A 23,977-nucleotide genomic window follows, 5' to 3' on the forward strand; every position below is an offset into this window, starting at 1 on the left:
TATTGTCAGAAGGAAAAGATGCAACATGGTTTGTAGAATTTTGAGAATTCTTGCTTGTTCCCTTGTATCCCGGTGGAAATCCATTCTTTCTGTAACACTTGTCAACAGGATGCCCATACATTCCACAGAAAGTGCAGTTAGGCTTCTTGGCCCCATTGCTTGGAAAAATTTCAGAATTGCCAAAAAATCTCTTTTGACTATTACCAAGGTTGAGTTGTTGGTTTCCCATCTTCGACCTAAAATCATTCATAATTTTCAAGTGTTGATTATGTCCAAGGTTAAAACTGGTTGCTCTACTTCCAGTATTCATATTGAATTTCCCAGCAAACAGTATATTTGAATCACAAGAAACTATAGCAGCACTCAAAGACCTTTGATGTTGAGTCACAATAGCAAAGATTTCATTCACAGGGGCATTGGTTTCATCATAAGAATCTGAGACCTTTGGACAGAAAAGTTCTCATTGAATCCTTTAAGAAACTTTAGGATAAAATCTTATTTCCTATACTTATTAGCAGAACATTCGCAAGCATGTAGAGGTCTCAAATTACATATCTCATCCCATAAGATCTTCAAGTGAGTACGATAAGCAGTAACAGAAAAGTTACCTTATTGCAGAGAGAAGAATTCCTGCTGAAGATCAGAAATCCTTATAAGGTCCCCTTGTGAAAAGCGATCATATAAGTCTGCCCAAAGATCATATGCATAGTCCAGCCACATTACACTTTGCCCAATTTCTGTATTAAGGGACCTCTATAACCAAGAAAGCACAAGATTGTTGCATTTCAACCAAGCGTTGTAAGAAGGATCTTCTTCCCTAGGAACCTTAATTAAACCATTGACAAATCAAAATTTGTTCTTTGAAATCAGAGACATCTTCATAGATCGTGTCCAGCTATGATAATTGTTGCCAGTTAATTGAGAGGAGATTAATATGAGAGTTGGATTTTCATTTCGGTGAATATAGTATTCACTATTCTGATCATCGATTTTAAAGATTTGTGTAGAATTAAAATCTTCAGTAGCCATTGAAGAGATGGTAGTAGAGTATACTAGCTGCTCTAACAATTAATCATGGATCCGGATCACTGCCTGCTCAAAAAAGGCTAGAATGAACCCCCATAACAAATGCTTCTTCCAGAACTCAAAAGGCTTCAGGAAGCCAACCCCAAAATGGTCTAGAAAAAAAATAACTACTGTAATAGCTATAGTTGTCGTAATAGCTAAAGGAGAAGAAAACCACACCAGCATACCAGCACCAACGACTACCTACCAAAGAGTAAACAAAAATCTGGCCACTGCTATTCTGCAAGTCATCTGTCTTACCAACATCCACGATGTTGCTAGCAGATGAGCTCTTAGCGACAACATTCAGTGGTGGAGCTTGTGCAATCAATAAAGCAAACCCAAAAAAAAAATGATAAATCATGACCTAACTAATACATAAAACTTGCAATAGTATAGCAGGCACCCAACCAACCAGTAGAATTTAAACAAAATCAAAATTTTGTCCTGCTCACCAACTGTTCGATAAAATTTTCGACTCACCAACTGTGCGCACCATCTTTGTTTATTTTCAAAGTGAACCGAAGTGAGAGACACCCAAGGAATCAGTCGTTGTCGTCGAACATCAATGGGAAAGATCCACTAGTTTGGGTAGGGGTCGAAACCCTAAAGGAAAAGGAAGAAGGTAAGGGAAAAATAGAGTTCTGACACCATGTCAAATTTTGGGAGAAGAAAGAATATTATTGATATCTAAAACATGTTTTCTTACAATGTTTACTATATACACAAAAAAACATTACACTAGCTTTACACATGTCTAGCTCCTATTGGTGTCAATATATATTCTATTAGGATGCCAAGGATCGAAGCTCTAAATTTTGTCAATGTTTACCAGAAGGATGACACGAAGAACTTGGTTTTGCTAGAGCTTGCCAGGTTGGATTACAATTTGGTTCAATCAGTATATCAAATTGAGGTAAAGGAGCTAGCAAGGTAATAAAAAATAAAGTTATTCCTGGAAGGATTTACTTGTACGAGAGACTTATGACTAAGATCAATAGTGTGACTTGAGACTTGACTTAATCAATTAGGTGGTGGAGCCACTTTGGATTGAGAAAGAAGCTGCAGTTTTCACGAGATCGATTAATGGAGAATTATTTGTGGGCAATGGGGATGATATTTGAGCCACATTTCTCCAAATGCAGGACTGGCCTTATTAAATTCGTATGCATTTTAACTGCAATTGATGATATGTATGATATATATGGATATCTAGACGAGCTCGAGCTCTTCACAGATGCAGTTAACAGGTATGTACATATATGAAAATTAGTTGCTACATTTCATACTATTATCATATTTGGCGATCTGGTTTCAAACTGTTAATGGAAAGTAAGAAAAAAGATATTTGCATCACGATCATTGATTTGTGGGGTACATAGCAGGATAGTCCTTCCCTTTATAAACAATTCCGATTTTTGTCCTTTCTTTTAAAAGGAAACATTACTGTTAAAACAGCCCCTAGGAGTTGAGAAATTCTTCCTTTTCTACAATCTAATGCAGATGGGACATTGCAGCCTTGGAGGAACTTCCAGAATACATGAAGCTATGCTACTTTGCTATGTACAATTTTGCAAATGAATTAGCTTATGATGTCATGAAAGACGAAGGCTTTAATATTTTGCTCTACCTTAGGGGAGAAGTAAGCAATACTTGCCAGAATTTTGGTGAACGTATGTTCTAAATCTAAGCCTAAACTTAACTAAAGATGATAATGTTTCTATGGCAGTAGACAAATCTTTGTAAATCATACTTAGCAGAAGCACGGTGGTTCTGCAGCGGACACACTCCAACTTTGGAAGAATATCTAGGAAATGCATGGATCTCTGGGGGCGGCCCCGTCGCGGTACTCCACTCTTTTGTGATGTCTGAGCATCATGTATCCCATGATTCACTGGACAGCTTGAAGCATGCCCATGAGCTAATTTACTGTTCATCCTTAATCACCAGACTTAGTGATGATTTAGGAACTTCTGCAGTAAGTATATACTGTAGCATATAACATCTAATTAAGCCGCGGTAAATGCATGTTTCAGTTTGAACAAATACTTAAAAAGCTTTCTAACTCTTTGTTTTTCCTTTTCTGTTTCATTTTCAGGGGGGTCCTTCAAAAGGCAGAGAGCAGGAGAGGTGATGTGACAAAATCAATCCAGTGCTACATGACTGAAAAAGGTGCAACTGAAGTAGAAGCAGGGGAGCACATAAAGGGTTTGAAAAGCCATTCTTGGAAAAAACTGAACGAGGAGAGAAGCAAATGTTGTCTTCCGAAATCTCTTGTGAACATGACAATGAACATGGCACGAACAGCTCAATTCCTCTTTCAATATGGAGATGGCATAGGAACATCAATTGGGGTAACCAGAGATCCGTTAACCTTGTTAGTTGCTGAACCTATTTCAATCCAATCTAATAATCACGTAATCTAAATATATATATATATATATATAAATCCTATGAGATAAAAGTTTTTTTGATATATGTCTCAGTCTTACTAAATAAATATTTATTTTTGACACATAAAATTCAATTAATAATTTATTACGAGGAGTATTTTAAGCAGAGGAGGACTATTATTAGACTCTCTACACAACAGACCTCTCTCTACACAACAGAACTCGATCAATCCCGGTGCTTGGCAATGCAACGGTTGGCCCCAGAGTGGCTTGAGTTATTAATTTTTTTCAGTTGAAAATTTATTATTTTAATTTTGTTTTAGCTATCATTTTAGTTTTTCGTTTTCTTGTAATCGACTCCAAAACCTGTTTAAACAATATAGAAATATTCCATTCAAATTCCATATAATTTTGGACATGAATAATAATGAGAGAAGAAATACATCTACTCACTTCTTGAATGTGTACGAGGAATCCTGCTCATCTCAATGAATGGCTACTGCAACTTTTATCCATCATCAGACAGAATTAGCAAGAAAATATAAAAGAAGTTAGAATTTGCCGTAGAAAGAAAACTTGTCAATCGGTATACCAATCTTCCTAGGCAAATGTACATCATCTTTTATACATCGGCATAAACGGACGTACCTAAATAAAGATTTGAAGAACAAGACATCCACAATTCCAAGTATATTCTTGTAAAGATGAGTAGTGAATCAGAGATGAAACTAAGTTTTTTGTATCTTACATAAAAAAACAAATTTGTTTACACAAGAGGCTGAGAAGAAAATCTGACAGAAAGAGTAGAATAGGATTATGAGGAAGCTACTCAGATAGGTCTTTTTGTTGTTAACCATGCTTTGGACTCTTGACGTAGTCTGCCCTTATTGCCCACAATTGCTCTCCAACTGCTTTCATGTCTGGTCGATCTGATCGAATAGGTGCAGCACACTGGATTGCCAAAGCAAACATTTTCACGAGTACCTCCACATGTACTCTTTCTTCCATTAATGGATCCACCATATCCACTACAGTTCCTTCGTTATACTTCCTAAAAGCCTGCATAAATTTACTAATTGAATAATGCCATCGCTTTAAAAAAGCAGGCAGTTCTGCATAGGCAGCAACCATTATCTCATATTTTTACTAATTGAGAACATGCCAAGGTATTGAATAGGCAAATTAGGTTTTTAACTGAAAAACTAGTAGACCATAATTACCACAAACTAAAACTCATAATCCTGACTGAAGTGAGGATAGCTTACCCATCTAAGCGTTACACGCTCGTCTGCAGGTCTCTTTAGCTCCACAGGACGGCGGCCTGTTAGAGTTTCTAGAAGTAAAATCCCAAATGAATATACGTCACTCTTAGGGGTGAGTTGATAGGTCCTCATATATTCAGGGTCAAGATAACCCACTGTCCCTTTTACTTTGGTTGAAATATGAGTCTGATCAGCATCCACTGGACCAAGTTTTGCAAACCCGAAATCAGCAACCTTAGCCCTCATGCTCTCCGTCAAAAGGATGTTGGATGATTTGACATCTCGATGAATAATTTGCTTTTCTATCATGAGGTAAAGAGCACACAAGGTATAGACAAACAAATCAAAGGTCTGTGATAAATAAGCTATACAGTGACAAATAATTTGTTTCTTAAAAGCATAAAGGATAACAAGAATAAAAATCCAGTGTATTAGAAGTTACAATTATATAGCAGAGAATAGTTTAAAAAATAATAATTCTAGTAAGATGATACATTAGTTATATAGATGACAAGAAATCAAAGCATATTAATTTATATATGCTGAGGCCTTACAGCTCTAGTATGACTTTATACTGTTATCTAGCATCAACATTGTAACAAAGGCAGTTTAAACAGTTCGTAGAAATTCCTAGAAAAAAGATCGCACATTGCTCCTCATTTTTTTCTCATTTGAAATGCATGGAAAATGAAACTGGCGTTTGTTCCTAGGAGCTGAATTGCATGCCAATGAGAAAAATCTTCCAATTCATTAATGATACTTTTTTCCCTAAGAAAATAATTCTAGGATTTCAAGAACACTCATCTCTAATGCAGTATAATAAGTTACTCAAAAGGATAATGTTGTGAAAAAAAGTAAGCTCAAAATGTTTGTGTCCAAGAATATATTGATAGAAGAACTTCATTGACTCCTGTTAGCATGCGGGATACTTTTAAGAAAGCTATTCGCAGTGGTACTAAACGTCATTGATGACATAAGCTAGTGAAAATTGATGGAGAGATATAAATGTTGCAGTAGCACATGGCTGACATCATATTGCACTCTAAGCATTTGGCTTTTTTAACATTGTGGATAATCTAACCTTTTAATGTATGGTTTCATGCTTAAATTTTCAAAAAATGAACGTTGGTTGGTGAAATGGTGATTGCTAAAATCAAGAGCTAAAATATCAAGATTAAATGTGATGGGTTAACTGTATGATTGAAGGTTCACATCAGTGGCGTTTTGAAAATACTGTTCGGTGGAAATTAAATACGATTGCTAGAGTGGTCATCTTCATAACTAATTGTTTGATGCAAATGCAAATTACATTAGAGGACTGGAGAGAATAATGACAAAGCGAAATTAGGATAGGTGAAATCACCTTCTGGCACCATCTCCAACCAGAACACTTCTATAAATTGGGGAAAAATCTGAGTAAATGTCAAGAATGTAGTGGAAGTGTTCAGATTACAGAAACAATGTGAAATGCAGTTATGACTCTGAATACTACCAATCTAAAACCATCAACAGGTGGTCCCAGAAGCAAATTTAGCTTACAAATAAACTAATACACTCTGAATTGCTACAATTATAAACTGCTACATGTCAAAGATTTTAGCTATATTCTAGCAGATAAATTTTAAAAGTATTCTTCTCAGAATCTTAGATAGACCATTTGAGTTTGATATCCTAATTTACAGAATTACATAACCAATTGGACTGTTGTCTAACCTGAATAAGTGTGGAGATAAGTAAGTGCATGAGCAACGTCAATGGCTATTTCAAGCCTTTGATTGAAGTCCAAAATTTTTCCCCGCTGACCTGCAGCGAATTAAAGCAAAAACATCAGTTTAAAATCATTATTATCCACACAGATGTTATATACTCTGGATAAATATGAGCTTACCATCCAAATGTTCTCTAAGAGTACCATTTGGCACATACTCTGTAATGATAAGACGCTCATTTCCTTTATCTACAAAACCAAGTAACTTCACCAAATTCCGATGATCAATTTTTGCCAGAAGTTCTACTTCACTGCTGAATTCTGTTCGCAAGCTCTCATAGTTTTCCTATATAACGTTTCCTCATCAACCAACAGAAAATAAAATGGCTAATTTTGCAACCCAAGTGTAGAAAGATGATGTGAATTCTGTTATGCTGCACTAACATTCATTGACAACAAAGCCAATTCAAAACAGACAAGGCAAATTGAAAATTACAGACTGTACAGAAAACCTACTATAATCTTCAGAGCAACACCATTGACAAATTCATCATGTTTCTCTCTGAAGGTTTAACACAACGCTCTATCAGTCTTATGTAACTATCACTGGATGGATGGCTACTGGCTTTTACATCCAAGATTCAATATTTTGATCATTCATAAATAAATCACCAAAATGTAACGGTAATAGCAATGTACAATCAACATGACAGACCATTATTCTTCACTATAATTGGTATGCATAAGAGTATACCATAATGCATGTCTACTTTCTTCATTAATTTATTTACAAACAAAAATTATAAGTTAACTAGTGGGTTGGTGATATATATATATATATATATATATGATCATCTTCTCGAAATGCAATAGCAATTTCCATGTTAGAAAAGTATTTTAGTCTTTCCTTAATGCAGTCCTAAATTAAAGCGCTTATGAGACACAAATTGGTATCTTGGTGTTAAAAGACATGGTTGTGATAGGTCAACTTAAAAGAGGTCCTCATGTATCACAAGATCTCCTGATAAATCAACAGAACTTAATCCCAACTTAATTGGGGTTAGCCATATGTATCTCTGTCCTCTATTCCATCCAAATAAGTACTATCATTGCAAAAAAGTCTCAAATCCTATGGTTGACATCCCTCTTACTTCCACCATAAAACTGTATGATAGAAACCTTTACACCACAAGCTAACCTCACTTCACTCACCTCCCTTTCCATGAATAAAATTTCATTTAACATGCTCTATTTTCATTCTACTTAACTTGAAAGACATTAAATTCCAGGGTACACCTCCAAAACTCTACCTTCCTGTTAATCCCGAATCAGATTTCACCTATATAACCGGAGAATGCGTGCTTTCTCTGCTATCAAACATATATTTTTGCCTATCAAATCGAATGTGCATTTCTTCAAGACCAACAATAGTAGGATAACATTGAGAACCTACTATACAGAAGGCCATGAAGGGACTTATTTTTACCTTCTTCGCACGTTTTATGGCAACCACCTGCCCATCTTCTAGTTGGGCCCTGTAGACCGTTCCAAAGCCTCCTTCACCTATCTGAAGTGATCGTGAAAAATTCTGCGTAGCTCTTGCAACCTGATTCAAATTGAGATGAATTGATCCCACTCTGCTAAGTTTCGGAGACATTGAAAATTTAGGACTTGGTGGCACCCGAAGTGGACTAGGTGGAACCTTTTCAGAAACAGAATTATCGAAAGATGAAACTGAGTCCACTGCAACAATGCAATTGAATAAATTGTCAATTTCATTACTGAAACATAGTGAGGAAAGAGGACTAGCCACCAAATATATCTATAGCATTCAAATCATCATCATCAATATATTTGACAGTTCTTGATTATTCATTTGACTATATCTATCTGGAAGCTGCATAGCTAGTGAAATCGTATTCTTCGAGTTGTAGAGAAAAGAGTCCATTCCAATGTAATTAAAATTGAGAGGAAGTAATACTCACTTGAAATTGGGTCTTTTGCAAGGACATCGTGGGAAGTTGCTTTCCTTTTCCTATAAAAACAGGGACATAGAAGACCACAACTGATGACAACAATTCCAGTGGCGACTATACCAACTTGTTTGGGGGTTGAAAAACTCATGGGATCATCCTTCTTCTTTTTGGGGGGAATATCCTGACCAACATCCTTTTGCAAAATTTTTCGTCCTTGATTGAGGGGCAAGTCATCTGCCAAAATAGTTAGTAAATTAGAACTTCACTGCGTAGCAAGCTTCAAAGTAATGGTTTGCTAAACTCTTAAAGCAGAGGACCAGAGTGAGAATATCATATCAGTACATACCTAATGAAGGGTTCAACCCGCAGTAGCTACTTCCATGATAGCTCTCAAAGACGCATTCATTTGCATAGTGGAAGCGGACAGCTTTACAAAATGAATCTTTGTCTACAAGTCTCCCATTAATGTAATAAATTTCACGACCATGAAAATTTGAAAAGGCTAGGTGATCAGTTCCGCAAACCTTTGAATGTACATCAAACCTAGAGGCAAGTATATGTGAAAATTGCACCAACAATAACAGAGTAAATGCAGAAATAGCCATTCTCAACAAAATATTATGCTCCATTTCCGCATTTGAGCATTTAAACTAAATAATAACATCTCTATATCCCACAAGCCACAACTAAGCTATATAGAAGTTCTGGAAACGCAGGACTGCAATGTCATAAACCGTAAAAACCGCAACCAATATAATTCACATCCAGTGCAGCCTATCTATTATGACAGGCAACCATTGATTGAAGCTCAATAAAAACCAGTATTCCAGTTGACGGTTTCAAAGTGCTGAATTCAGATAAGTTAATTTTGCACAATCACCATGATACTTGAGTGAATTGTTTAAAACCCAGTTCACCTGACAGAACAGAGAGCCAGGATACTGAAACTCAAATTTCCACGGAAACTTGAAGTTCAAAGATCAAATTGCTTTGAACAGAAAATCTCAATTCTTCCTCATCACCACAAACTCAAAGGTTCGTCTTGCAAACCAAGTTCACAAAATTGGCGAAAGATTGATGCTTTGATACTGAATTTTACTATCTCTTCCAAATATGAGCTAAGCAACCATTAGTCCAGGTCCTTAATACCTACTCATCAAACCAGTATATGTTTCAAAACCCAGTTGCTAAAGAAGCTATAGATCGAAATCCCACCTCTTAAAGCCCTAAAAAATGCTTAATCCTTACAGTAGAACCAAAATTGCCCTACACACATCACCAAATAAAAAAAGAATGAATCAGAGGCAGAGATAAAACTAGCCAAAGCATGAAACTTCGAGTTAATTAATGAGCAACCTATACAAGGATTCATTAACTTGTTTTATTCACTCACAAACATCAAACAAAACATGCAAAAAAAAAAAAAAAACAAAAGTGAAAGAAAAGAACCAAACCTGAACAGAAAAGTGGCAGCTGATCAAGGAAATAATAATGATTATAACAAGAGAAATGCGAAGACTGACCGGCCCATGGCGTCTTTTGCAGGTACTTCTGGTTTTGCAGAAGAAAGGAAGAAATAGAGAAAAATGGCGTGTGGGTTTAGTGATGCAACTTTTTGCCGTTTGTATTATTATTATTACTACTTTTAATCTATTTTATTTTATTTTATTTTGTGGAAACTACAAAGAAAAGAGAAATACAAATTTCAATGTTGGACAATGTTGACTTGGAATAATTGATGTCTCTTGCTTGGTTTTTGATTGGATTACTATGTTTTCTTTTTCTATTCTTTTCTAAATTATTAATCATTTATATATAAGAATTTAATAATTTGATAAATCTTAAATCCAAATAAAATATTTAGTCTTTTTTTTTATTAAATCTTGATATTACATATTAGATGTGCCTAATATATCCATTGAAATGCAGTCTTGTTATTGTTAAAAGATTCACCCATTTACTCGTAAAGAGATTCTTTATAAGTACATAAATTCTTTTATTAGGATAGAATTATTCATATCAAAATATTTTTTTATTATTTTATTGAAATACAGTCTTTTCTTTCACCAAAGGCTATAATACCAAGAGGAGACCGAGAGCTGTTCATTCTAAAGATTCTCATACTATAAGCTCAAGGCAGGATAAATCCTCAAGCTAAGACCAAATGAAGGCAACTCAGTCATGATGAACAGGGCATCTGATGAAGATTAAGACCTGGTAGTTGTAGATTTATTACATGATCCTGCAGCTAATAAACTAATTGGTGATGCAGTGTCGCTGCAAGGGAATCAACCACCCGGTCAGCTCTAGTGATCTGGATCTATACTTTTAATGCCGTAGAGAAATACGGGTCATTGAGTAACATATTGAAATTAGAGAAGAAAGTGAGTACTACACTTTTTGTATTGAGGGTGGTGACAATTGTTCCAATAACAGCATGCTCATATCTAAGATATCTAGTGTCTAAGAGTGATATCCGGGCAATGACAAGTAAACTCATTCTGCCATGTTAGGATAACACCAATCTGATGGCTCCGAGGTAGAGATGAGTATATCTTTGTCTCTTCCATTGCTGGATAAAAGACTCAAAAATTTCTAGGGTAACATATTGCTCTTGGGTAGTAGCTGTTAAAGAACATTAGGATAATGCAGAAGACTGGATGTATTCTTTGACTGTGAGAGGAGATTTGTGTAGTAATAGCCTAAAGGTTCTTCTCACTAAGGTTTGTTTCTTAAAAATGTTGTACGGGTTGATTATAGGGACAAGAGTTTTATCAATTTGGATAGTTTCAGGAATGTGGAAAATTTCTACAAGATTGTCTATTTTATGGGACAGGATTTTTCTATAAGATGGGGAGAGTTGAAGAGTAGAAGTTTGAGTAGTGAATTCAGGACTTGTAGCCATATTGATTCAATTCTCTTCTCTTTCACAAATAGCTCTGAAACCAAGAGGAGACCGAGAGCTGTTCATTCTAATAATTCTCATACTGTAAGCTCAAGGCAGGATAAATCCTCAAGGTAAGACCAAGTGAAAGCAACTCAGCCATGAAAGGTCTATGTGCTCTATTGGATTATTAGATTTTTGTAGTCGATCTAGTCCTTTTGAATTATAGAATGAACTTGATAATAAATAATAAACAAGAGTTTAAAACTCAAAAAATAACATGTGTGGAATCTTCTCTAATTTTTAATAATTAGAATTGTTAATAAAAATCAATTTTTTGATCCATAGTAATAAAGACAATTTGGTCATTCAAATGAGCTTTGACTTAAACTCAATTATTCGGCTCTAATCTATGTTTAACCAAATATTTTGAACATTTTGTGCATTCAAAAGTAAGTCTATAATTCTTTTATTTTATTTTTCTGTAAAATATTATTTTGAAATTTTTTAATTATATATATTAATTTACTTTTTCTTTTATCAAAAGGCATAAAACAGCCTCTCTTTTTTTATGATATGTAATATTCATCTCAGAAAATTCTGTTAGAAGTAAAAAAATAATAAAATAATAATAAAAAGGGATTATTTTCTTAGCTTATTTGTCATGTTGAGTTTAAAAAATGCGAAAGATCTGCCTTTGAAACACTTGCAAAAACAAACAACAAAAGGTCACAGAATGATTGAGGAGTCCCACGTGGTCCAAGTTTTCCTTTCTTTCTTTTTTCAAGAAAAGTTTTTCTTTTTCTCTCTTTACCGGTCACTTATTTTAGTAAAATAAGACTTAATTTTATATTAAAAGTACTAATGCTGCAGTCCATGCAATCTCAATTGGATCTTCAGCTCATCCCTGAGAGCCCCAAGATTATTAGTAACAGTGACACCAATTTCAGATTTTTTTTATTTATTATATTTGTTATGAAAATAAAATTTTATTTAATATAAAAAAATAAATTTAAATTTAAAATTTAAAAATTTAAAAATCAGACACTTTTATTATTTAAATTAAATTTTAATATATATTTTAACTCGTAAATCTATATCGGTAACGCATGAGCCATTTTATAAATTTTTAAATCATATTATTTTATCACAGAATTAGAATGTCAATTTATGTAGAATTATTATGTAATAAAATTGCCAATAGCATTATGTCTATTATTAACATTAAAAATCCATAATCGATATCTGAATTTAATGAAATAATAACTAAATAACAGTTGATTAAAAGAATTTAAAAATTAAATTAAAATTATATAAGTTTTTTTAATATTATGATTTAAATTTTTAAAGTTCGATATTTTAATAACTAAATCTGGAATGCATATATTATATTTAGAGGTGTTGTATTTTTTAATTATTTATTATTTAATTAATTAAAATGATAAAAAAAATCATATAAAAGAAAACGAGATACTTGCTTCTCATTTATTTAATAGAAGGGATTAATGATTTTCATATTATCTATTTGAATTCAAAGTTAAAAATTGAAAATTCAACTGTGACTAGTCTAAGGTCTATTATTAGTTGTTTATCCATAACCTAAATTATTAGTTGTTCTTGAGCTTTTAATTTTTGAATTTGACAAGTAAATAAAGATTAGATTCATATTTGTCATTCTCTGAATTTTTTATGATATTTTTATATTTTTTGACATATCATTTTATCTAATATATTAATATACACTGTTTGTAAATATTAAAAAAATATTTACTAAATTAGAATAAAAATTAAAAATATTTAGAAAATAAAATATAAATATCTATTAAATTAAATTAAAATATTAAAATTATTAAATATTTTTTAAAATATTAAATATTTATTTTTACGAGATAAAAATATTAGAGATAACGATGCACATATAAAAATCAAAAGAAGTGAGATGGTATATATAAAGATTAACACACAAAAGACAACCCCTTAGAGGGGGCAATTCCGTCATTCAAAAGTGTAAAATGGACTCCACGTGGTTTTGAAAATGCTTCACCAACTCCTAATAAAAATTAAAATAAACTAATAAATAAAATAGAAAGCGTCACCAAATTTAAATTCGACCTTCTTTTTTTTAAGAAAAAAAAGTCTCATTAATTTGAAGAGCACCAAACTCAATGATGCTCACTTTGCTTAGTGATTCCAATCATTTGGAAAAATGTGGGGGCACACTAAAATATTGCCAAAAAAAATGACTAAAATTAATCATCTAGAATATCTAATTACTCCACTAATTCTGAATATGCAACTTTCTCCAATTATTCACTATATAATAATTAATTCTTTTTGTATTAAAATATTTATTATTTATGAACTTAATATTTATTATTATGACATAGTACTATAATATTCATTATCGGTATATATATTAAAATTTATTAATATTTTTAAATAAAAATAATAATTATTTATAAATTTTATTATTATTTTTGTGATGTATGTTGAAAAAAATTTATAATTGATATAAACATTCATCATTTATAGGTATAATATTTATTAGTTTATTAATAAATATTCGTCATTAATAAAAATCATACCATTAATTCATTAACATAAACATATATAATATAGAGATAACATAAATTGTTCTTAAACAGTTAATAAATAAATAAAAATTAAAATAAAATTATACTACAAATATTTATATTATAATACACATATCTTTTCATAAAATTAAATTAATAAACAATAAATATTTTACGTTTAAACAATAAACATTCAAGCATAAGCATAACAATGAAGAATTAACATTCAACACATGTTTAATAAGCACGAGTTAATAAATATTTAATAGAAAATCAATCAACTCTCAAAAAGAATTATACCAGCATCTGATATGCATGTGAGACACTGACGTAAACTTTTTTACAAATAAATCGGATAAATCTTGAGTCCATCTTATAATATGCACACATAAGTAAGTAAGATGAGTTACATCAATTATTGGATTGGATTGGCTTTAATCCAACCCAACTCATACCAATTTAATATTTTTACTTATACTTTAATTCTCTAAATAAAAGTTATATATATAGAGATAACTTTTTTAAACTCTTTTTCTTTTTTAATTTACAAAATGCCCAAATAAAACGTTACAGTATATACTAATTCATTCTTACTAAAAAATCAATAAATTACTATAATATCTAAATTAATATAAATTGTATAGTATCACAAACACTTTCCATCATATTTTATTATTATTATTATTTTTTTTTTTCTTAAATACCCACATCATCCTACTCAATATAGGTAGCCTATTTATTTTTTCAATGGACACTGGACATGATAGTATTAAGGAACTAAGGAATAAGGAAAAGTTCCTCATGTATTGTTTATTTAATTAGTATCTTATAGGTATTGATGATGATTACACCGCATATTAACAGTGTTATTATTATATTTGCATCAAGAAAATGGCAGGAAACTACGAGTTAGGTGGTTTGCTAAAATGGAAGACTTGCTTGTAATTAAAAATTAATCAACTCATCTAATAGTGATTAAGCTGTTCCTTTAGTCCGCAAGAATAATACACCAACTAGCTTATATATAAATACACATAAACACTGCATATCAACATATAATAAATAATAATAAAAAAATCTTTTCAAACTCTTTTTCAGGTCAGAATGTTGAACAGGAATGCAATCAAAATCCATTAAATATTGGACTCAAAATTATTAATGGAAAAATCAGTCTCACCAACTGAACAAATAAAGCTTCGGACCATTCCCAACAAGTTTGAGGATCCAACACTAACAACTAATCACTCCTCGTAATTGCCACTTTAAACTTTAAAAGTTCATCTATATTTTCATGACCCACCACCCACTTCAAAATTCATGAAAAAACAAAAAAGTTTGATTCAATTACCAATATAATGGAGAATAAGATCGGAATAAATTATTCACCCGAACAGAAATAGATTGTTCACCTGAATAGAAAAAAAAATAGAAACGAGAGAAGGAAAGTATGAAAGATGAGGATGGATGATGAATTTTCTATCGATCACACTTGACAAGTCTTAGAATTTTAAATTATAAACTCTAATTTAGAATATCAACTTTTATTTTAAAATCTGAAACTAACTATTAATTCAATAAATAATAGATTTAAGGTTTGACCTAATAATACTAACCTAACTAAATAATTCAAAATATCTCATTTAATGATTTAGGTTTAGGTTGAGTTGGTGAATTAAGTTTTATTGGATATTAGTTTGAACAGTCCTGAGGAAGAATATACTAAAAAGAATAAATTTGCAATACCATCTATTCAAACGTATGTTAATGTCTGGTAATGAATTTTTGTTCTTTGTATATAAACATTTGTAGAAAATCTTATGAACATGATGGTTGCCTCCATTTTCTAAGCTTTGATCATGATTCTCTTTTAGGTTTTTACTCTGTGATTTTGTTTCTTTGATTGAAGAGTCCATTTATATTTGCCACAACAAATTCTTTTATATGAGAATTTTAACTTCAAAACTAAAATTAAAAAATATATATATATATATGTATAAACATCTCTATAAGGAAAAAAGAAAAAAAAAATTATGAAATAAATACATTTTATTAAAAATTTAAATTAATTGATTAAAGTGAGAGTTAGACTCTAACGGATAAAATTGGGCTTGGTTTCAATTATATACTAAAATGCATTTGATTAATTGAATATTTATATTTTGTAATAATGTGTGATTGTAACATATTTTTTTCACTATCATCCTTCCAAAACTAAAACTAAAAATTGTGCCTGTAATTTAGTTGCTTGGATGATTGTTTGTTTTCTTGCAAGTCAAAATGATAGGCAAGTAATTAGTATTGACAAGTAATCTGTGTGGAATATAAAGCATGTATTCAACTCACATTACAATGAACGAAGCTGAAGAGAAGAAAGGAGGAGAGAAACCCAACATTTGTCAAGATTAGGATGTTCAATAATAACATAGATTTGTGGGTCAAAGATCCCTCCTTAATTTCAATGGGCTTTTTTGGGGGTCTTATGACTTTAGATAAAATCTTAGCATTCATCTCTTCTCCTTGTACTAAATGAAAGCAAGTATTTGTCAATAATGATATTCAATTCAACATAATTTGGCATACATTTAAACAAAAAGAAAATAGTGTCATCCAGAATTTTCAATATTCAACTTAACTAATCAACCTTATTCCCAAACTTAGACCACCTAAATTAGATTTGTTTAATTTTTCATTAATTTTCATCCACCCTTTTGTTTTTTTAAATTTATTTTGTCATTTTCACTTTAGAATTTAGAATCTAAATCAATAAATCTCAATTTTAAGTGTTATTAGGTGAGAGGACTCTTATCATTTTTTTTTTTTTTTTTGTATAATTCAATGACCATTCATCCAATACTCAAAATGATCAGTAGTAGAAGCAGCTTCCATTCTTTTGACCTTTCTTTTTCTTAATTGTCAAACAAAACATAATTATATGCTGAAATTTCAAGATTTTTCTACATTCTTTACCAAGTATATATCAACAAGAACCCAAATAAAATTAACTGAATTGTGACTGTTGAATTTGAACACAAAGTGATCATTCAACAACTCAGCAATAGATTCATTTCAATTAGGTTAAAAGATTACTTGTGCTGTAATCCTTTCATCGCTCGAAGCTAGTGATAAATCTATATTCTATCTACTTTTATTATTTTTGTTGTCGGATTATAGAAGGGCCGTAAATAATTAAAAATTAAGATATTTGTGTTATTATTAAGATAAATAGTATTGAATTTTAAAATCTTAAGAGATTTTCGCCTTTTGATTAACGTAAATAGAGTTGCAAATGAAAGAAAAGAAACCATTAAGGAATGGCTGGCGGAGTAGAGTTAGCAACCATTGCTCATTTGACTTCATTTTTTTTCCTCCTTTTATCTAATAAACAATTTGAAATTCGATTTTGAATATTATCCAACAAATTAATTAAACTAACCACAGTCTACTCTTTCACACTTTGCAGGAAGTTAATTAAAAAAAGTCAATAGATTCATGGTGGATTTAATTAAAATAATATACAAGTATTGATTATAAAAATTAATTAACTTGTTATTAGATGAGAGAACCTTGAATTCCTCTTTCTTTTCTCCTGCCAAAAGGTAATACCCCTTTTATAAAATTTCAAAATTATTATTTCCCTGGATGTGACACACTAATTAAAAAATGACTAAGTTAAATAATTAAAGAGTGATTTAATTATTATTTTTATTTATAAAATAAATGTAAAAGTTTTTAGTTCGAATTTTTCTGTATAATACTTATATTATATAATTCGTGATTTATTGACTTTTAATAAAATATGAAAAGAAAAAGGACCAGCTACCTTTTACCCTGTCTCTTAATTCAAAACCATAAGTCTTAAATATATATATATGAAAAAAATAATTTATTTATTTAATTGTTATTCTCCGAAATTTTGTATTTGATTGTATTTTAGTCTTAGATTTAATTTAATTTATTTTAATTATTCAATCTTAATTATATTGTAATTTAGTTATTTTCGTAAATAAAAATTCACACGTTGCAAAAATAGCTAATAAAAATAAATAATTAAAAAAATACAAATATTGTTTTTTCATTAGAAAAATAACTAATTATTAATATAACTGAAATTGAATAATTAAAAAAAAAAAGTAAAATTTAAATCTTATAATGAATATAAAATTAAAATTAAATTCAATATTCATTTGTTACATCAAATGAATCCAAAAACTAGATTTTTAATCTTTAATCATCATTTATTACTTAAAAGGGTGAAGCAAAAAGTAATGCAATTATCACATCCCTCATTCTTTGAGAATCAAAAGATTGTTTGGAATCTGGGTTCTTTGTCACATTATTTCTACAATATTTGGTCTATCATATTGGTGACCTTTTTGGACCATATCATTCTTTAGCGCCACTATCTTTACAAATGGTTGCTAGCTATTAATACTATCTCTACCTCTTGACCACTATAGCATATGACCATTGCTGGAATCATCTGTGGCCAATCACAGTGAATTATTATGAAAAGTTGTGATTACAACCAGGGTTGTACACAATTCAATTAAAATTAAAATCCATACCGAATATAATAAATTTGGTTTATAATTAGTTCAGTTTTGCTTTGTAATTTTCATATTAATTTAATTTGATTTTTCAATTCGGTCGATGCATGCTCCTAATCACAACAAAATCAAGAGTACTTGATTAAGAACAATAATTTAAATCTCTTCATTGTTAATAGTTTTTCATAAACAACTCTTCAAATTAAAAAATCTTTCATATAAAGTTCTTTTTTTATTATTATTAGTTAGAGGCAAATCATTCATGTAAAAGTAAATAGATTGTTGGAAGAAAAACAAAGAAGAATGTTTATGATCTAGTTTCAAATTAAATTAATAGATATCTAATACTTTCAAAAGATTCATATAAACATTGATATTACATCATTATATATTAATAGAATTTCTTTTAGATAAAGGAAAATATTATTTTTGTGTTAAAAGAATAGGTAAAAATATTTTAGTGTTAGTAAACCAAATTGACATATTTTGCAAAGCTTTGTTCCGAGTCTCTAAGGTGAATTGGGCTGATTTCAAATATTGAGGAGTCCATTTCAAATTAGCATTTGTAAAATGGCAAAATCAGACTACTTGTTTTAATGGACCAAAAGTCCATTACCTAGTTCCTCTTAATATCTGCAGTGGTGGCCTCAGACTACTCGTTTTAATGGACCGAAAAGCCCATTAACTAGTTCCTCTTAATATCTGCAGTGGTGGCCTCAGACTACTCGTTTTAATGGACTAAAAAGCCCATTACCTAGTTCCTCGTAATATCTGCAGTGATGGCCTCAGACTACTAGTTTTAATGGACCCAAAAGCCCAATAACTAGTTCCTCTTAATATCTGCAGTGATGGCCTCAGACTACTCGTTTTAATGGACCGAAAAGCCCATTACCTAGTTCCTCTTAATATATGCAGTGATGGCCAACTTTTCCTCTCTCTCTCTCTCTCTCTCTCTCTATGTATATATATATATAAATCAATGATCTTTTTAATTTGCAAATAGATACATAGTTCAATTACACTGAAAATGTAAATAATAAACTAACAAAGGCAGATAGTTAATAACATGCTGAAACAAATCACTTAAAAATTAATTTATATTTATTAATTTTAAATAATATTATATATGTTAATTATTAATATCAAAATAAAAATATAAATAAATATATGTGTTATTTTTTCATTTTCTGTAATATCCATTTTACGTATAATTTAATATATAATTTATTTTACAAGTTAATAATATAAAAATTTCATATTATTTGTATATAGAAAATAAGTAACTTTATTATCTCCTGACAACATATTTAGAAACTAACTCCATTTATGATTTCATTTACAAAAATTACGAATTTGACTCTCTTTGCTATCAATGCATTATATTTTCTTTACAATAAATATAAGAAGATAAACAATTACATATATTCATTCATTATGTAATTAGTACATAAAAGCGTGAAACATTCAATTACACACAATAATTTATAGATATGGATATAAAATAAATACGGTTAATTATTTTAACATTTTTGAATTATATTAAATTATATTAGTAGATTCTTATATTTTTAATAATTATTTTAACATATCTATCTCTTAACTCCGTTAAACTATTACATTTTTAAATTAAAAATAGATACTAAATGTAAATAAAATATCTAAAATATCTTTATGGATTAAATATTTTAATATCCTTGAAGTTTTATTAAATTGTATTACTAAATGTTTCTATTTTCATAACTAATTTTAACATTTTTACGTCTTATTATGTTAAACTATTACATCCTTCAATTAAAGATAAATATTAACTGAAATTAAAATATCAATTTACCTTCACTAATATAACTATATTAGTATTACCCATGATAATCAACTCCAAATTTTTTATGTATAATTCTTATACAATTTACTTATATATTGAAAGAATGTGATTAACTTATACATTTTTTGACTTAACTTAATATTGCATAAATTTATTAATTATAAAAAATATTATCTTATAAAACCTTTTATATAATTCTATATAATACATATTTTTTTAGTTTAAGTATCTCAATGCAAATTTTGATTTTTTCAATTGATCTAATAATTTATAACTTTAGCTTTTAAATATTGAAGTTTGTAAATTTTAAAATTAAAAGAGTTAGTTTAGTAATATATATATATTTATTTAAAATTGTTAAATTATAAATTTAGGATATTTAAATATTTCTAAAAAGGATGTTAAAATTAATTATTGAAAACAAAGGAATATATTAATATAATCTAATAAAATTTAGAAACATTAAAATATATTTATTTATAAAGATAGAATTGGTATTTTAAATAAAAATAATGTTTGACTAACAAAAGAATTTGACGAAAAGATATAATAGCTAATTTACTCTAACTAGTCGCTTACTCGTGCATTGTGCGGCTGTTATTATTATTTCAACTATAAAATTAAATTGATAGATATAATTTAATAATTTTTTAAATATTTAATATTAATTTACAATATTATAAAAAAATATAGCAAACTAACTATTTTAAATATTTTTTTAATTTTTTAATATTTTAAAATTTTCATTAGTGCAATAATATAAAAAGTATCTTAAAATTTATTTATTAATTAGTTTTAATATTATATAAATTAATAGTATCAAAATAATTGATCTTACTATTTTATAAAAGTAAAAAAATTATTATATAATTAAAGAAATTAATTTATAATTGAATATAATGTTAAAAATATGAGTTAAGATATTATTTTCTAGAATTAGAAGTGTTACTAATTAGTATGCTATTTTTTAAGATAAAATTAGTAGCATTATAAACGATTTATTAGTTAATACAATATTAAAATATAATTAATATATTATTTTTTGAATTAGAGTACATACTTAATTAGGAATATAACTTATGAATAATAAATTGATAGAAAAAACTATAAAATCACACAAAATTTTGAATTCCATGTGTCAAAAATAAATATACATGTTAAAATAAATAAATACAAACGTTAAAATAAAAATATTGTGTGTCAAAAATTAAACATATATATTAATAAAATATTAAATATCAAAATTAATATATATATATATATATATATATATTTTTATATATTGAATGGTGTTAAAGGAAACCGGATATTAATGGGTATCATTATTGAAAGTAACAATCTCAGTTAAATGGTGGCACAATAGTTAATTTCAGAGCTATAAGAAACAAATTAGGTATAGGAAAGAGTTATGATTGGGTGTCTGTAAAGCATAATTGAATGTTATAGTCAGCATCCCATTAGAACACAAAAAAGGAACATTTTGGCTGGACCAACAAATAGTTAGCCGAAAACACAATTATTCGCGTTAGGCTCTCATGAGAAAAATAAGAAAATAACATTCAAAATCAGTTAAGGGAAAGGGACCAATTTATGAATTTGCATTCACGTTTATGTTTGGAGGATCTTCATTTAGAACTTATAAATGTCTCTAATTCAAGTGTTTGTTATTGCATCGATAATAATCGTTCGGTAAATAAATAAATATTTTTAAAATAATCTTAATATTATAACTAAAATTGAACTCAAAATGATAAAATCGGTTGCTCTTTTAAAAGTAAAAAATTTAAATTGAAATCTTCAACTTTCATAATAAATCAATATTCATATTTATAGCAAATATATAAATATAGTTACATAATTAATATTTGTATTTATTATATAGTATAAGATCGGACATCAGAATTCAGTGAATCTTTAAAAAGAGTCATCAAAAGCGGTCAGAGGAAGAAACATGTGTTCTGAAATTGATAAAGATTCTTAATTATTTAACATTTAAGATATTATATATATGTTTTTTATAATTTTGAGTTGGGAACATATACTATGGATTAAAAAAGAAAAATCAATAAGATAAGATGTAATCATCTGATTGAATTTGGTAGTTTAGATGATTCTTGAAAGACTGTACAAAAGACTAAACTAATAAAAAAGGATGACAGCAGAAGCAGGTAGTTTCACTTTAACAATAAAAAATTACTAAATTAATTTCCAAAATTTGCATATAATAATAGAGCAAGTCCATGTCAACTGTAAAGAATAAGTTCATCAATATCTTAACTCACCAAATCATCCATCAAGATTAGACGTGTCCTATTTTAAGAATGAATGCTATTGGTTGAATTCTTAATAATTCTTTTATATCCTATTTAAAATTAATCTAACTAATATCAAATATTTTAATGCAATTGTTATATTCTACTCATAAATTTAAAATTTTAATTAAGTTAATTTTTTTATTATTTTTTTTTATAAATTTTAATATAATCATATGCTCAACGTTTAAATTTCATTGTGGGTATATATTCAACGCTCAAATTTTATTGTTGCTGGATACTTAATGTCGAATTCAAAATTTTAATTAAGTTAATAAATTTTAAATATCTATTAAATATAATTTTCAGTAATTTTAATTTCTTTTTTTTTTCTCCTTTCCAATCATAATTTCTTTTGTCGTTTTACTTAAATCAAGTGTGTTTTATTTTTTTTTGCCATAAATAAATTACAAATAATATATCAAAGTTAATTTTAATTTTAAATAGCGAACAGTACTAATTATTGTCTATAAAATAAAGTAATTACATTAAGAAAACAATAATGTGAAGAATATTGAAGCTAAACCAAACCAAATATATTTCTTTCCAGTGTTTCCTTTTTCTTTCCTTGGAGTAGCAAAGAGCTAAACGTGGGGGGCCCTACTCAATAAACAGTTGGTCTTGAAGCATATTACTAGAATTATTCCATTTATAATTATGTTTATATAAAATACTTAAATTCTATTTTCTCAAAAAAAAAAAAAAACACTTATTGCATGCAATGATTTTATCATCCACTAATTATATTATTATTATTATTATATTATTAATATTAATATTATTATATTTTATCATTATTTTTTTGAAATTGTATAAGTTAGTAGCCAATATACTTTTCGAAAGAATTTAATATTATACTTGCTATGTGAACTAACATCTTTTAAACTATTAATTATAATGAAACTATAAATAATAGATTAAGAACATTGTTTAAAATAATTTTCGCAGTTGCACTATTTATTTTAGGAATAATTTGCACTTGTCAAGAAATAATAATTAAACAGTTGAATTCTTAAAACTAATAATCGAGTGTTTTTAATAGCTGATTTTCAATTATTTTAAATTTTTTTTTAGATATAGATGAGAGAGTAAAACTTATTCAGCACGTCAAAAACTAAAATATATTCATTAGTGATATAACCTTATGGTAAGTTTTATCTTATATAACTCTCTTTCTCTGACTTCTATTAATTCTCAATTTAGTAGTCTTAATCTTTAATCTCTAATTTATGAAGTATAATATTTATTGACTATATAACTCTAATGGCTTGGTTGTATATAATAGTTAAGTTTATCATTTTATTATTTTTATAATACATCTTTACCACATCTTATTTTTAACATAAAAAGATTTACATCGATATTTATAATATGTAACCTGCTAAAAATACTATTTCATTATTTTTATACACATTACTATATATTTTTATAAGTT

General features: G+C 28.8%; 1 protein-coding gene and 1 pseudogene across 2 annotated transcripts; one reads left to right on the forward strand and one right to left on the reverse strand.

The window, feature by feature from the left end:
- The first annotated feature begins 1,858 nt into the window (after positions 1–1,858).
- On the forward strand, positions 1,859–3,666 carry LOC8263867 (annotated as a pseudogene).
- Positions 3,667–4,022: 356 nt separating this feature from the next.
- Positions 4,023–10,030, reverse strand: LOC8263868 (calmodulin-binding receptor-like cytoplasmic kinase 3). 2 transcript variants are annotated; one of them, XM_015726360.3, is made up of 8 exons: positions 9,859–10,030; positions 8,751–9,670; positions 8,414–8,638; positions 7,915–8,171; positions 6,609–6,774; positions 6,434–6,523; positions 4,724–5,022; positions 4,023–4,517 (listed from the first exon to the last, which is right to left on the reverse strand). In XM_015726360.3, exons 2-8 carry the CDS (start codon positions 9,031–9,033, stop codon positions 4,308–4,310), a joined length of 1,530 nt encoding a protein of 509 aa, XP_015581846.1. In that variant the 5' UTR covers positions 9,034–9,670; positions 9,859–10,030; the 3' UTR covers positions 4,023–4,307. The 2 variants fall into 2 exon arrangements, with proteins under 2 accessions (XP_015581846.1, XP_048227797.1); XM_048371840.1 differs by having other exon boundaries at positions 8,751–8,947; positions 9,928–9,950.
- Between the last annotated feature and the right edge of the window lie 13,947 nt (positions 10,031–23,977).

Source organism: Ricinus communis, chromosome 3 (assembly GCF_019578655.1).
Source record: "Ricinus communis isolate WT05 ecotype wild-type chromosome 3, ASM1957865v1, whole genome shotgun sequence".
NCBI lineage: Eukaryota > Viridiplantae > Streptophyta > Magnoliopsida > Malpighiales > Euphorbiaceae > Ricinus > Ricinus communis.

What these genes read in the sequence shown, in the direction of transcription:
- LOC8263868 (XM_015726360.3), bottom strand. Translation starts at nt 9,033, where the DNA reads ATGGAGCATAATATTTTGTTGAGAATGGCTATTTCTGCATTTACTCTG. An exon ending in TCTTAGAGAACATTTGGATG is followed by an intron (nt 6,524 to 6,608) that starts GTAAGCTCATAT and finishes AATTCGCTGCAG; the next exon opens with GTCAGCGGGGAAAAATTTTG. An exon ending in AGCGTGTAACGCTTAGATGG is followed by an intron (nt 4,518 to 4,723) that starts GTAAGCTATCCT and finishes AAATTTATGCAG; the next exon opens with GCTTTTAGGAAGTATAACGA.